This window comes from Mastigoproctus giganteus, chromosome 9 (assembly GCF_048544385.1).
Source record: "Mastigoproctus giganteus isolate SK-2022 chromosome 9, ASM4854438v1, whole genome shotgun sequence".
NCBI classification, from domain to species: Eukaryota; Metazoa; Arthropoda; class Arachnida; order Uropygi; family Thelyphonidae; genus Mastigoproctus; species Mastigoproctus giganteus.
The window spans coordinates 25482644-25495209 of record NC_143583.1 but is presented as its reverse complement, the minus strand read 5'-3'; the positions used below and the strand labels follow the sequence as shown (position 1 = coordinate 25495209).

The 12566-nt window shown below is 34.7% G+C and overlaps 1 protein-coding gene across 1 annotated transcript in view; it reads left to right on the top strand.

Moving 5' to 3' along the window:
• Positions 1-12566, top strand: part of LOC150080108 (ubiquitin carboxyl-terminal hydrolase 25-like) — a 364983-nt gene that overhangs the window by 134857 nt on the left and 217560 nt on the right. Inside the window, exon 6 of the mRNA XM_090381833.1 lies at positions 761-926. Coding sequence (XP_090237959.1) covers positions 761-926 — 166 coding nt within the window. The remainder of the gene's footprint in view (positions 1-760; positions 927-12566) is intronic.

The following is a 12566-nucleotide window of genomic DNA, read 5'->3' as shown; positions in this document are numbered from 1 at the left end:
GAAGATTGAGGGTAAGATGATAGGCAAATAACAATATGGGTTCCAGAAAGGAGAGAGGAACAAGGGATGAAATTAGGAATAATCCGAATTTTAATGGAAAGAAATAAAGATTGGGTAGGAATATTTGTTTGTTTTGTGGATTTGGAGATACCGAAGGATATGGAAATTGATTGGAAAGAGAGTGGGGGTTGATAATAGAGAAATTAGGGATCATGAGATTATCTTGAGAATTAGTATATGTAATATGTGGGAAATGGCACCTTATCATATTAAGCTTAATTTAATTTTTCCTTAATTCCTGTCAGAATTAAGAATAAATTTTAAAATATTTCTTGCTGTTCTTGCAAAAACTTGATTGGGGAACTCTGCACAATCAATATGCCTGCTGCTGTAACAGTTTTGGATGCTTTTTGTATCTGTCAGCATCATTTTTCACAGCACATGTGAAAGTGGATTAACCTAGACATTATTAACACCCAGTTTGAAGAATGAATAAAGAATAAATAAATTAAGAATAAACCTAACTTCTTATCTAGGTGTCCATTTCATGGAGACATATCCTGGATTTCTAAACCTAAGTCAAAGATCTTGAAATAGTAGGTAATTCGCAATTAACAATATGTTAGTGATGTGTAGAACATACATTAAATGACTAGATTGCAGTAAAGTGACATAAATGAGTAAAAAAAAAAAAAAAAAATTTTTTTTTTAAATTATGAAATAAAAATTTTTATTGTTATTATTATTATTTTTATTTAAGGGTTGTTGAAGCAAGTTTAGCTGAATCAAAAGCTGTAGGCACCAAACGTAAAAGGGGTGAAATCTGGCAAGATCCACCTAATCCTCATGATAGGAAAAGGAACGGTGACTGGCCAGTAGGACTGAAGAACGTAGGCAATACATGTTGGTTTTCAGCTGTAATACAAGTAAGAACCATATCTGACATGCATAATGTTGAACTGTGGAGTGCATTTAAATATGTGGTTATTTATGTTGAAGGAAAAAATATTTTTTGATCATTTAAAGTTATTAGTTAAACTCCAAATTTTAGCAATTGCTTTTAAGAAGGTTGAGTAAAAAATTATAAAAAATTTATATTTATAGCTAAATCATTGATCAACATTTATAAAGATAAAACAGTATTGTTGATTTATTGAATTTCTTTTTATGTATAATTATTAACTCTGATTCTTTTAGTTTCTTTTCTGTTTTCCTTTTTTTTTTCTTTTTTTTTTTTTTTTTCTCGTGTTAACAGCATCACCAATTTCAAAATGTATTTGAAAAGTGTTTTTCTAAAAAAAAAAAAAAAAAAAGTAGCCAAATATCATCCCTCTACAACTTCAAATGGTTACTGTAGGTAATTTAGAAAATTTAAAGCATGAATCTGAATTTTTATTTTTTATTATTATTTTTTATTTATTTATTTATTTATTTTTTTACTTACAAAAAAAAAAACACCTTTTTGTGTATAATTTCATAAATAAACATTTTCATGGGAATATTTTAAACCAACAGTTTAATGGCCCATTCTTAATAACCTATGAATGTCATTGGCAGCATGGATTGTGGTACTAATAAACTCACAGCAACATAAAACTGCTTCTTGCTCTCATTGTGTTGCATAGCTCTTGTAGTTAGCACAGTGGCTATAATTAATGTTCTTCCATGCCATGTTGAAAAAATTCTGTTTGAATCCAATCTCAAATGAAGAAACATTTGTTTCCCCCATACCACACCTATAATAGTCATGCTTGTTGCATATTTGTATTGAAATCAAACATTTTGCTGAATATACAAGTGAGTCAAAAAGAAGTAAACACTTTCAGATGTTAACGAAATACTAAACTGTGAAACTGACAAAAGTCAGATTTTAATGGCACTGAAGCTTGTTCATATATATATATATATCTGTATTTGTAGAAGGATTGGACCAATTTGTATGACTAATACAAATGGAATAACCTAGAATAACTCTTGTGGGGTCCACTACTCCCTCCATCTGAGTTGGATAACTACTGCCTCAATTTAAAAAGGGTCTTCAGAAATTCCTCCAGTTGCTGAAGGGAATTGAACTGAGGCCTCTTTGAGTGAGTGGCAGATGGCAATATGCATGCTACATACAAAACAAACTGATATACCGCGATGAGCCAAAACATTATGACCAGCGAGTCGTTATGCAAATCGAAGCAACTGCAGGTGAACTACGGCACATGTGCAGGTCGGAACATGGTATAAAAAACACTTGATATTGAGCTCCATTAATCAGTGTTACTCTTGTTCTTCAGATGGGAAAGGCAGCAGACTTAAGCAAGTTTGACAAAGACCAAATTGTAATGGCCAGACGACTGGGTTAGAGCATATCCAAAACAGCACGGCTGGTGGGATGCTCATGGTCAGCCGTGGTTAGTACCTACCGAAAGTGGTCCAAGGAGGGAAAATGCTCGAGGTGAGCAAAGGCTCGCCTGGATGGCATGTGGCAACAGAAGGGCGACTGTGGTGCAACTTGCCAGTAATTGGAACGCTGGTGATGGGAGTAATGTAACACACAGTACATTGAACCCTGCTGAAAATGGGGCTGCGTTGCCACAGGCTGCTCAGAGTGCCCGTGCAAAACAGCGGCGACAGCACCTACAATGGGCATGTGAGCATTAAAACTGGACCTTGGGTAGTTGGAAGAAGGTTGACTGGTCCGATGAATCACATTCCCTGTTGCACCGTGTGTACGGCCAGGTACGTGTGCATTTACCTGGGGAAGTGATGGTGCCTGGTGCACCATGGGACAAAAACATGCCGGTGGTGTCATGCTTTGGGCGATGTTCTGCTGGGATACCCTGGGTTCAGTCATCCACGTGCTGGGCACCCTGACGTCTATCACCTGTCTAAACATCATTGCTGACCAGATACACCCTTTCATGGCAATGGTCTAACCCTCTGGCGGTGCCATCTTTCAGCAGGATAATGCACCATGCCACACCGCCCGGATTGTTCGAGACTCGTTCGCAGAACATGAGGAAGAATTCCAGGTATTGCTCCCTGGCCTCCAGATTCCCCAAAAATCAATCCCATTGAGCCTCTGTGGTTTGTGTTGGAACAGCAACTCCGATCTGTGGTGTCTCAACCATGGACCTTACAGGAGTTAAAGGATCTGCTGGTTACATGTTGGTACCAGATATCACAAGACACATTTAGAAATTTTGTAGCATCCATGCCTGGCCGGGTATGAGATGTTTTGGCTGCACGTGGGCCACCAACATCATATTAGGTAGGTGGTAATAATGTTTTGGCTCATCGGTGTATATAAAGCGATATTAAAAAAAAAAAAAAAAGTTAGTGAGTGAGGAAGACAGAGTGAAGATAACTAATAAAATATGAGATGTGTAATGAGAAATATATAATTACAAAATGACAGAATAAGGATGTTTCCACATAACTTACAAAACCATCCTCTCATCAGGTGCCTACTGCAAGGATTGCAAAGCAGCAAAATAGCAACATTCCTTTACTATTGATGTAAATCTCAAACCAAGTGGTAAAAAACATAAATAAAAATGAGAATAAAATTTTAGTTAAATAAAAGTGTAAATAAAATTATAGTTAACAAAATAAAAGTGAAAATAAAATTTATTTAACAAAATAAAAATTACAAGAATTAAAAAGTTTTTTTTTTTTTTTTGGTAGAAAATGGCTTGTGAACTTTACAGTTGACACTATGAAGATGAGAAATTAAAATTGGAACTGAAATTTCTAGAGACAAAGAGCATATCAGCCTAATACTAGTTAAAAGCAAGTAGCCTTAAGAGAGAGAGCAAGAGACTTGCAATAACACTTAGGCAAAGTTACAAGCAACAGATTGCATTAAAAACTAAATAAAATGAAATATAAAAATAAAACTGGAAATGAATGTAGAAATCTAGAACCCAGAATCTAGAAATTTGAAAGAGCAAAAAAACATGTTATGTAAATGCAAAAATGTAAAAAATAACTGAAATTTCAAGTGATGTATACAGTAGAACACCGGTCATTCAGAACATCAGTTATCCGGAATAATTTGAAAGGCTGATCTTTCTTTTTTTTTTATTAACGTAGTATAGTAAGCTCCAGTTATAATGATCACGTTTGCAAAATTAATTTTGATTACAATAAGCGAAAGATAGTTTACTGTCTATCTGTTTATAACAGATTGTACAAACAAAAAGCCCAGTAAACCTAAAACTGCAAATGTTTTTGTTTTATGGTTGCAACCTTCAGAAATTTGCTTTAGAAAAATATCATAGAGACTGCTGGGTTTTCTCAGAAACCTGAGCGAATTTCAGATTAGTTAAGCTCCAGATTTGATAAGAATAATATTGGCCTGAAACTCTGCGATTTATTATTTTTCCCAGTTTTTTACGGTAAAATGTGAATGGAAAGAAAATGCATATTTTTAACATTGCAACAAAAAATGGAATTTAATAATAGAATTAGAAAAGGTGAAAATTTAGGAAATATCTCCAAAGAGTTTAATGTGTGGACTTCAACAATTTATGACATCAAAAAAAATTCCAGTGCTATAACAGAATTGTCTATTAGTAGTATTGGTATTAGTAATGGTCACATGGTGCAAGGAAGCCCATGGCTTATGATACACCAGCCAAAAAAAATAAAATAAAATAATAATAATAAAACAAAATAACAAAAAATACATAAAATAAAATAATAAGAAAAAAAAATTAATAATAATACAAAGAAAATTTTAAAAAATAAAATAAATAATAAAAATTAATAAGAGAAAAGGAAATGGACAACCTATGCATTTCCCTCCTCCCTTAGGTAATTATCCAGCTGACCTTTGAATTTCCCTAGACTGTCAGCCTCTACCACCCATGTAGGTAACGTATTCCAGTAATTTATAACTTGCTGGCTAAAATAAAACTTCTTGCAATCCAGTGTAAGCAACTGCCCCCGTAACTTGAAATTATGGCCCCTGGTTCTAGAATCATTCATAACCATGAAAATTTCATCCTCATTCATTTTGCTTATGCCTCTCAGAGCCTTAAACACCTCAATCAAGTCTCCTCTAAGGTGCCTAGTTTCTGAGCTCTGCAACCCACATATCCGAATTCTTTCCTCATATGGATGCCGTTTTGCCAGTCTCACCAGGGGAGTTACCCATCTTTGGACCCTTTCAAGAAGAACAATGTCTCTCTTTAGGTGCTGTCTCCATACTTGAACACAGTATTCCAAGTGTGGTCTAACAATAGCCATTATTTATTATATAATAGTATTATTATTATGTCCTTATCTCTACTAGCGATTGTTCGATAAATCATCGATAGGACACCGTGGGCCTACCTTGCAACCAGTCTACAGTGTTTGGAGAACTTCATATCTGACCATGTCTTAATACCCAAGTCCCTTTCCTCCACCACCGGCTTTAGTTCAACTCTGCCAAGTGTATAAGTTATTTTGGGGTTACTGTTCCCCAGGTGCAATACCTTTCACTTTGCTGGATTAAAGCATAGTTGTCATTTTTCTGACCATCTCTGAAGTGTATCTAGGTCATTCTGAAGAAGCTCTGCTTGGTGGCAATCATTAACTACTTCTTATATCAACCCAATCTGAGGAATAACCATTTATCACAACCCTCTGCCTACTGCCCTGAAGCCACCCTGCTATTCATCTAAAGGATTTTCCCCATGATTCCAATTTGTTTCAGCTTATAAAGTAACTGCTGATGTGGGACTGAGTCATATGCTTTGCTGAAATCCAAATAAACAACGTTGAAATTGTTCCGTAAGGCAGCTCTTGAATGACCCTGTCAAAATAGCTAACCAGATTAGTTAAACATGATTTTCCCATTACAAAACCATGCTGAGTATCCTTCAGAATTCCATTTCTATGTAAGTGATCCTGAATTCCACCCTTGATCATAGTCTCCATGATTTTCTCTGCTACTGAAGTTAGACTAACCAGCCGGTAATTTCACACTTAGAACCACCCTTATGTATTGGAGATCCATTGGCACTTTTCCAATCCAATGGAATCACTCTAGAGTCCAGTGATGCTCTCATAATTTGCCTTAATGGTTCAATGCATTCACTTGCTGCCTCCCTTAAGATTATAGGGTAAATGCTAATAACCCCCAGGAGCTGTACTGTCCTATATGCTCAAGCTTTTTCCGTTAAATAAATGTGCGAAATTTCGACATCATTAATTACATTTTTTTCAACTTCACTCCCATAATTTCTCATTGATGTGAAGGGTTTTTCTTCTGTAAATGTTGATGCAAAGTAACTGTTCGGTTCATCTGCAACTTCAGCTGGGTGATATCTAATACTATCCCTTGTCCATTACATAAGGGTCCAATCTTTTTTTTTCCTTCTCTTCTCTGCATTTATATATGAGAAGAATTCCTTATCTCCCCCCCCCCTTTCCAGCAATTTCTCATAATCTGCCTTTGCCAGCCTAACCTTTTCAGTGGCATTATTACAGATCAATTTGTAGCTGTTATAGGCTTCAGTACTTTTTATTGCTCTGTAACTTTTCCATGTCGTCTTTTTCTGCTCAAGTAATTTGGCAACTTGATTATTCATCCAACTTGGAATCCTCCTCGTGGAGTATTTTTTTAATGGTATATAAGCATTAAAGGCTTCTGTGATTAATGTTTTTAAGGTATACCATAATTCAATTGTATTCGCTCTGTGAGATATCCAGTGCTTTTTTTTGGGACGGTACGCAACGGTACTGCGTACCGGCACCTTTATTAACAGTGACATTTGGATGCAGTGCATTTTGAAATTTGTAATATTCCGTAAATTTTTTTCACATGTTTACCTACTATACAAATAAGTTTAAAATTATTTAACTAAATTTGCATTTTTCACTGCCTATTGTTAAGATATTTTCTATATATAACTGTATAACCATTTTTATAATTCTAAATTACTCAGTCGGACCTCTGTTTAATGAAGTCCTTTTATAGCGAATTATTTTGAATTCCTCTTGGAAGATACATTTAAAATTCTTTCCGTTGAGTGAAGAAAATTTTCATATAGCGAACAGATTAGGAAAAAATTAACTCAGTACGAACTGTTTGTGTTTCTGGCCTTCAGGCAATTTAGGCAATTAGTGCTGCTGCGCGAATTAAGAGAGGTAATTCTACAACTTAGTGGTACCTGGTAAAACCTATCCGACCACCTGTCCCACATACGGTGAAGTCATGCTGGTCAACAGTGAGCAGATCAAGGGGTATGGTTCACTTTCTACTGCGGTGATGTCAAAACTTTTCCCTTACAGGGGCCATATTCAAAAAAAAAATTCAAAGTTAGATTTCTTTAGTGTGTTACATTTTCCGTATCTTGTTTCTTGTAAAAGTAAAATTGAAAATATTCGAAAATTTTATTAAGTACGTTACACAATTACGTTTAATGAGAATTTTTTTGATAATTAACAAAATTTAAAATGCTGTTTTAGTTCCCTTTCCGGACGGGTCGTAGGTTGGACACCTCTGTGAATCAACTGTAAGAACCCCATTCGAGAATTAGGAGGGAGGGATGGATGTTCTTTTACTCTGACAAATAATCATCTGTTGTTTCGCGGAAGTGCATTATCCACATATTTCCGTAAATTTTCCCCATCTCTGTTTACATGGTCACAGTACCTGAATATCCGAATGACACCTGACATCTTGGGCAGTTTCAAAAAAAAAAAGAAAAGAAAAATATCAAATTTAAGAACTAGTGACAACACTGGTGACGAGAGAAGGAAAATGAAGGTATTAAACATTTTAAACATGAATTGTTAGCATTTGGTGAAAATAAAGTTTTCACCAAATAAATTCAATTAGAAAATTAGTTAAATGAAAGCGATACAATTCGTGCAATTTTGGGAGAATTGAAGCATTTGATGGATGCTCTGAGTACGATACCAATTTCGAGTGAATGTGAACGAGAATTTTAACAAATGAATCTGATCACCAGCCCAACCAGAGCCTCGTTGATGACAAAAATAGTTTCTTCGCTACTGTTTCTTAAAATTGCAGGCCCACCGTTGACCCGCGTCGATCCAGCAAAATATGTCGATTCATGGCTCCTTCGGAAACGTCATTCAGCAAGAGACACACAAAGAGGAAGAAAAGAAGTCGGCATAGGGTGTCTGATGAAAACTTAATAAAAATTTGGAATATTCTAAATATTCCAAATTTTTCGAATATTCTAAAAAACTTAATTATGAAATTATTTTTACTTATTATTTTTAGGGTCCTTCATTCTACGGACCCTTATATGTCACTTGGTCGTCTGTCACAGCATTGTATCTCTGGAACTACTATTGACTTGAAATTTTGACTATTGACTTGAAATTTTGCATGGGTTTGTACATCATGTGGGCTAACATAATGCCACATTGATCGTTGTTAACAAAAATTTGTCTGAGAATGGGGGTAAAATGTGGGGGGGGGACATAAAATGTCAACAACCTATAGCTTATACACCATTGGAAAGAGCTCAACTAGTAGGTTTAAAATATTTTTAAAATTGAAAATGGCGGCGCCAGACAGGAAAATTTGAGTAATTTTTGTGTCCCCCCATCTATTTCTGTTGCTAATGGAGATAGAAGTTTAAAAATCACATTAGCAATGCGTTATTTGATGCTTATCGAGGGAAACTATTCCGATTGAAATGTATCATTTACTTTTTTGTGTTAAAATTAAAAAAAAAAAAATTTTTTTTATTGCACTTCGATTCTTTGTACTAAGTAACTCCTTTTGGTGACAAAAAGGTTGCTAAATAGTTAATAATTCTATAAAGGTTATTTATAAATTTTGCAATGAGAAATACTTTTTAACAATTTTCAAAGCTGGAGTTGTCCTGGCAAGGAGGTACTCAGAGAGCCAGTGTTGGGGAGGCGCCTGCACGGAGTCTTGCATGGTCCTCACCTGCCAGTCACTTCTCTCCCAAGACTTTAATCACTTTTCCAGGAAGAATTCGGAGTCGGTTCTCACACCCTTGTCATTCATAACAACTGGAAAGACTCAAATAGAAAACGTTTTCGTTAGTTTCACAGTTTCAGGCCAAGCCGGGGTACTATAAACTTTTTCATTTACCATAAAGCTCTCTATTTAAGATACTACACTAACGACTATTCGTGACTACGGACCCTTCATCCTGAGTGCCTGGCACTAAGTAGTTGACCAATTTATTTACTTATTTTTTTTATATACTTGAATAATAAATTTATGCTTAATAAACTATGTTAATATACTAAATTTGTTGTTCTTATTCCAAAAACATTACTACTAAAGTAACAATATCAGGAAAAAAAAATTTTAGACTTAATTTTCAAATTTTTCGTGATAGCAAAGAATGAGTACCAGCACCTTTTTTTTTTACAAAAAAAGCACTGGAGATATCTATCCAGTTAACAGAGGCCATGTAGCACCTTAAGGCATCGTAATTCCCTTTTCGAAATTATAGCCCATTCCTTTGCCTTTAACTACTGCTACCTCTTTTTTCATTGTCCGTTATAGAACTCCGTGATCACTTCCTGCTACTAGTTTCTGTACTATTGGTGATGATGAGGTCTAGAGTATTCTTTTCTCTAGTACTTTCCCTGAAATGTTGATACAAATAACAATCATCTAGTTGATTTAAAAATTTTGGCCCCCATTTGCTCCAATCAATTAGAGGCAAATTGAAATTGCCCATTACATTTGCCTGTAGATTGTGAATAGTGAAGGAGGATCTAGCAGGAAAAAAATGTCAACCTGGAGATGCTGCTTTAGACAGTGCACTCACTTTATTTTATTTTTATTTTATTTATTTTATTTTTTTGTTTTCTTCAGAGCAAAATTTAGGTGAACCAATGTATAGCCGAATGTTGTGTGAAAAAGGATTGGATTTTAATCGAAGATTAATAGGTAATGAAGATTTTAAGGCAAGCACAGATTGGCTTAAAAACTTTAAACTGAGACACTGTATACATGAACTAGATATTCAAGGTGAGAAACTTTTTGCCGATGAATATCTAGTTTCAGATAGCAAATTAAGAGAAAGAAAACATTTGTAATGTTGATGAGACTGGCTTATTATGGAAAGCTTTACCGAGAAAAATCCTAGCCACTAAAAGAAATGCCTATGGCAAGTTTTAAGATGAGAAAAGAGCGAGTTACAATTCCTATGTGTGCAAATGCCACTGGGACACACAGATTGTCCGTGCTCGTTATCAGTAAGTCGAAAAAACCGAGAGCATTTAAAAATCATTCTAATTTTCCTGCTTTGTATAAAAATCATAAAAATGCCTGGATGGATGTTTGTTTTCCGAGATTGGTTTTTAATTTTTTATATTTAATGTTATTTAATCGTAAGGTAAGATTAAATTTATTTATTAAATATTAAATTTAATGTTAAATTAAAGTTTTAATTTAATATTAAATTTATTTTAACTTTATTTTTAATCTTAAATTATCAGGAAAATTTTCTGTTTTGATTGTCTGGAAACTTTGGCTATCTGGAAGAGTTCTGACATCAATTATTCTGGATTGCTGATGCTCTACTGTAGAATATTTAGTCCAATGAAAGATAAAGCAATCACATATGAAAGTATAAAATGAGGACAAGGGTAATAAACTTACATTGTAGAGAAAAAAGCCGTCATAATAAATTGACTGTTGTTAAATAGGTGAATCCAAAACACAAACCAAAACTAAAAAGGCATGCAAATTAAATCTGAATATAGGGTTATATGAGTGCAGCACCTAGTGATAAAAATTTTCAAAACTAGAATCTAGAAATTGTAAATGATATATAGTTCCATCTGGCAGCCTGAAAAAGGTAAATACAACATAGAGAGAGAGAGAGAGAGAGAGAGAGAGAGAGAGAGATGCATGCATGTATATATCATATAGAAGCATCATACAATGCAATATAAGGTGATAAATATACCAAAAGAATAACAGTGAAACTGATAAAGTGAGAAAAAATAAAGCAGATATAATGTAGAACAGATTAGATTGAATAGAATGAAATGTGGCAGTATTATGTATCTGAAAAAAAATTTGTTATAAATAGATGCAAATTAAGCCATAAAGTGAGTAATTTAGACTGGTGCCTAGCAGTCTAAATTTTTATTCCATGTGGGGTGGGCTGAAGTATTTTCTGCACTTGGAGAAAAAGTATAAAAGGTGTATATTATATAAATTTCTTTTAAGTGTTTTTCTTGTAAACAAATGCTCAGAACAAGTGTCTTCCAAAATTATTACTAATTTTAATGAAATGTGGGATTTTTTTTTCCTGGAAGATATTAAAAGTTTTCTTGATTGTGATTTTTAAAAGTTAGCAGGTGTACAGAGAATTAAGAGTTTGACTTGGTTATAGGGTAGATCTGGCCAGTACTGTGAAGAAAACCAGTACCATCATCGTTTATTAATAGAATTATTAATAAACCATATATAAAATATATAAAAGAAGTGACTCCTATGTTTCATAGTGAAGGCAGGCTTACTGTGCTTTTTATGGTTTTGGATGAATTAGAAAGAGGTAGAGGAGGCTGTAGCATTGGAGGAAATTACTTGAAGCTGTTGTTATGCCAGAATTATCTTAATCAAAGGAAGAAGTAAAACCACATAATGGGATGTGACCTTTAGCAAAGTGATTAATTGCAGAAGATATTAGCATTAGCAGAGGTATACAAGAAAGCAAGCTTGCGCAGTATCAGCCAAAAAAAAAAAAAAAAAAACCTCCCATTTCACCAATAATTCGTTCCAAATGCCTGTCCAGCTCAGCCTTAAATTTATTTAAGCTATCAGCTTCCACAACAAAAGATGGAAGTCTGCCTCACCAATCAACTACCGCTGGCTAAAGGCAAATTTCTGCACATCTATTCTATAAATGTCTTTCCTCAGGTTCTTAATCTGAGCAAGAGGAAAAATCCCATCAGCATTCAGCTTGCTCAACCCATTTAAGGCCTTATACATCTCAATCAGATCACCTTGCAAGGGTCTACTCTCCAGGCACTGCAATTTGCAGAACTTAAGCCTTTCTTGGTAAGAGCACCCCTCACCAATCTTGCTGCCCTTCTCTGTACTCGTTCTAGCAACTCTACATCCTTCCTAATATGAGGCCTCCAGACCTGTAGGCAGTATTTGCGTGACTTAACCATAGCCTTATACAAAGTGATAATCACTTCCTTATCCCTACTAGCAAAATTTCTGTATATCATTGACAAGACCCCATGACCTGCTTTGGCAGCCTGTCTGCACTGCACAGAAAATTTCATATTTGACTGCATAAATCCCCCAGCCCTGTTTCATTCTCTACCAACTTGAATGTAGACCACACAGTTGGTACATTTCTCTGGGGTTATTTCTACCCATATGAAGTACAGTCAGTCCTCGTATAGCACGATAGTTGTGTTCCTAGAAACCCTCGTGCAATATAAACAACAGGCCCTATGGGAAAAGTAGGGTTAGGTGCCGACCACCCAAGATTGAACACACATTTGTAACCAAAACATTACCAAATACAATAAATAATTGGGTAATTTAATTAAAATACGTAATAAAAATAATATTATAATTTTTTATAATATTT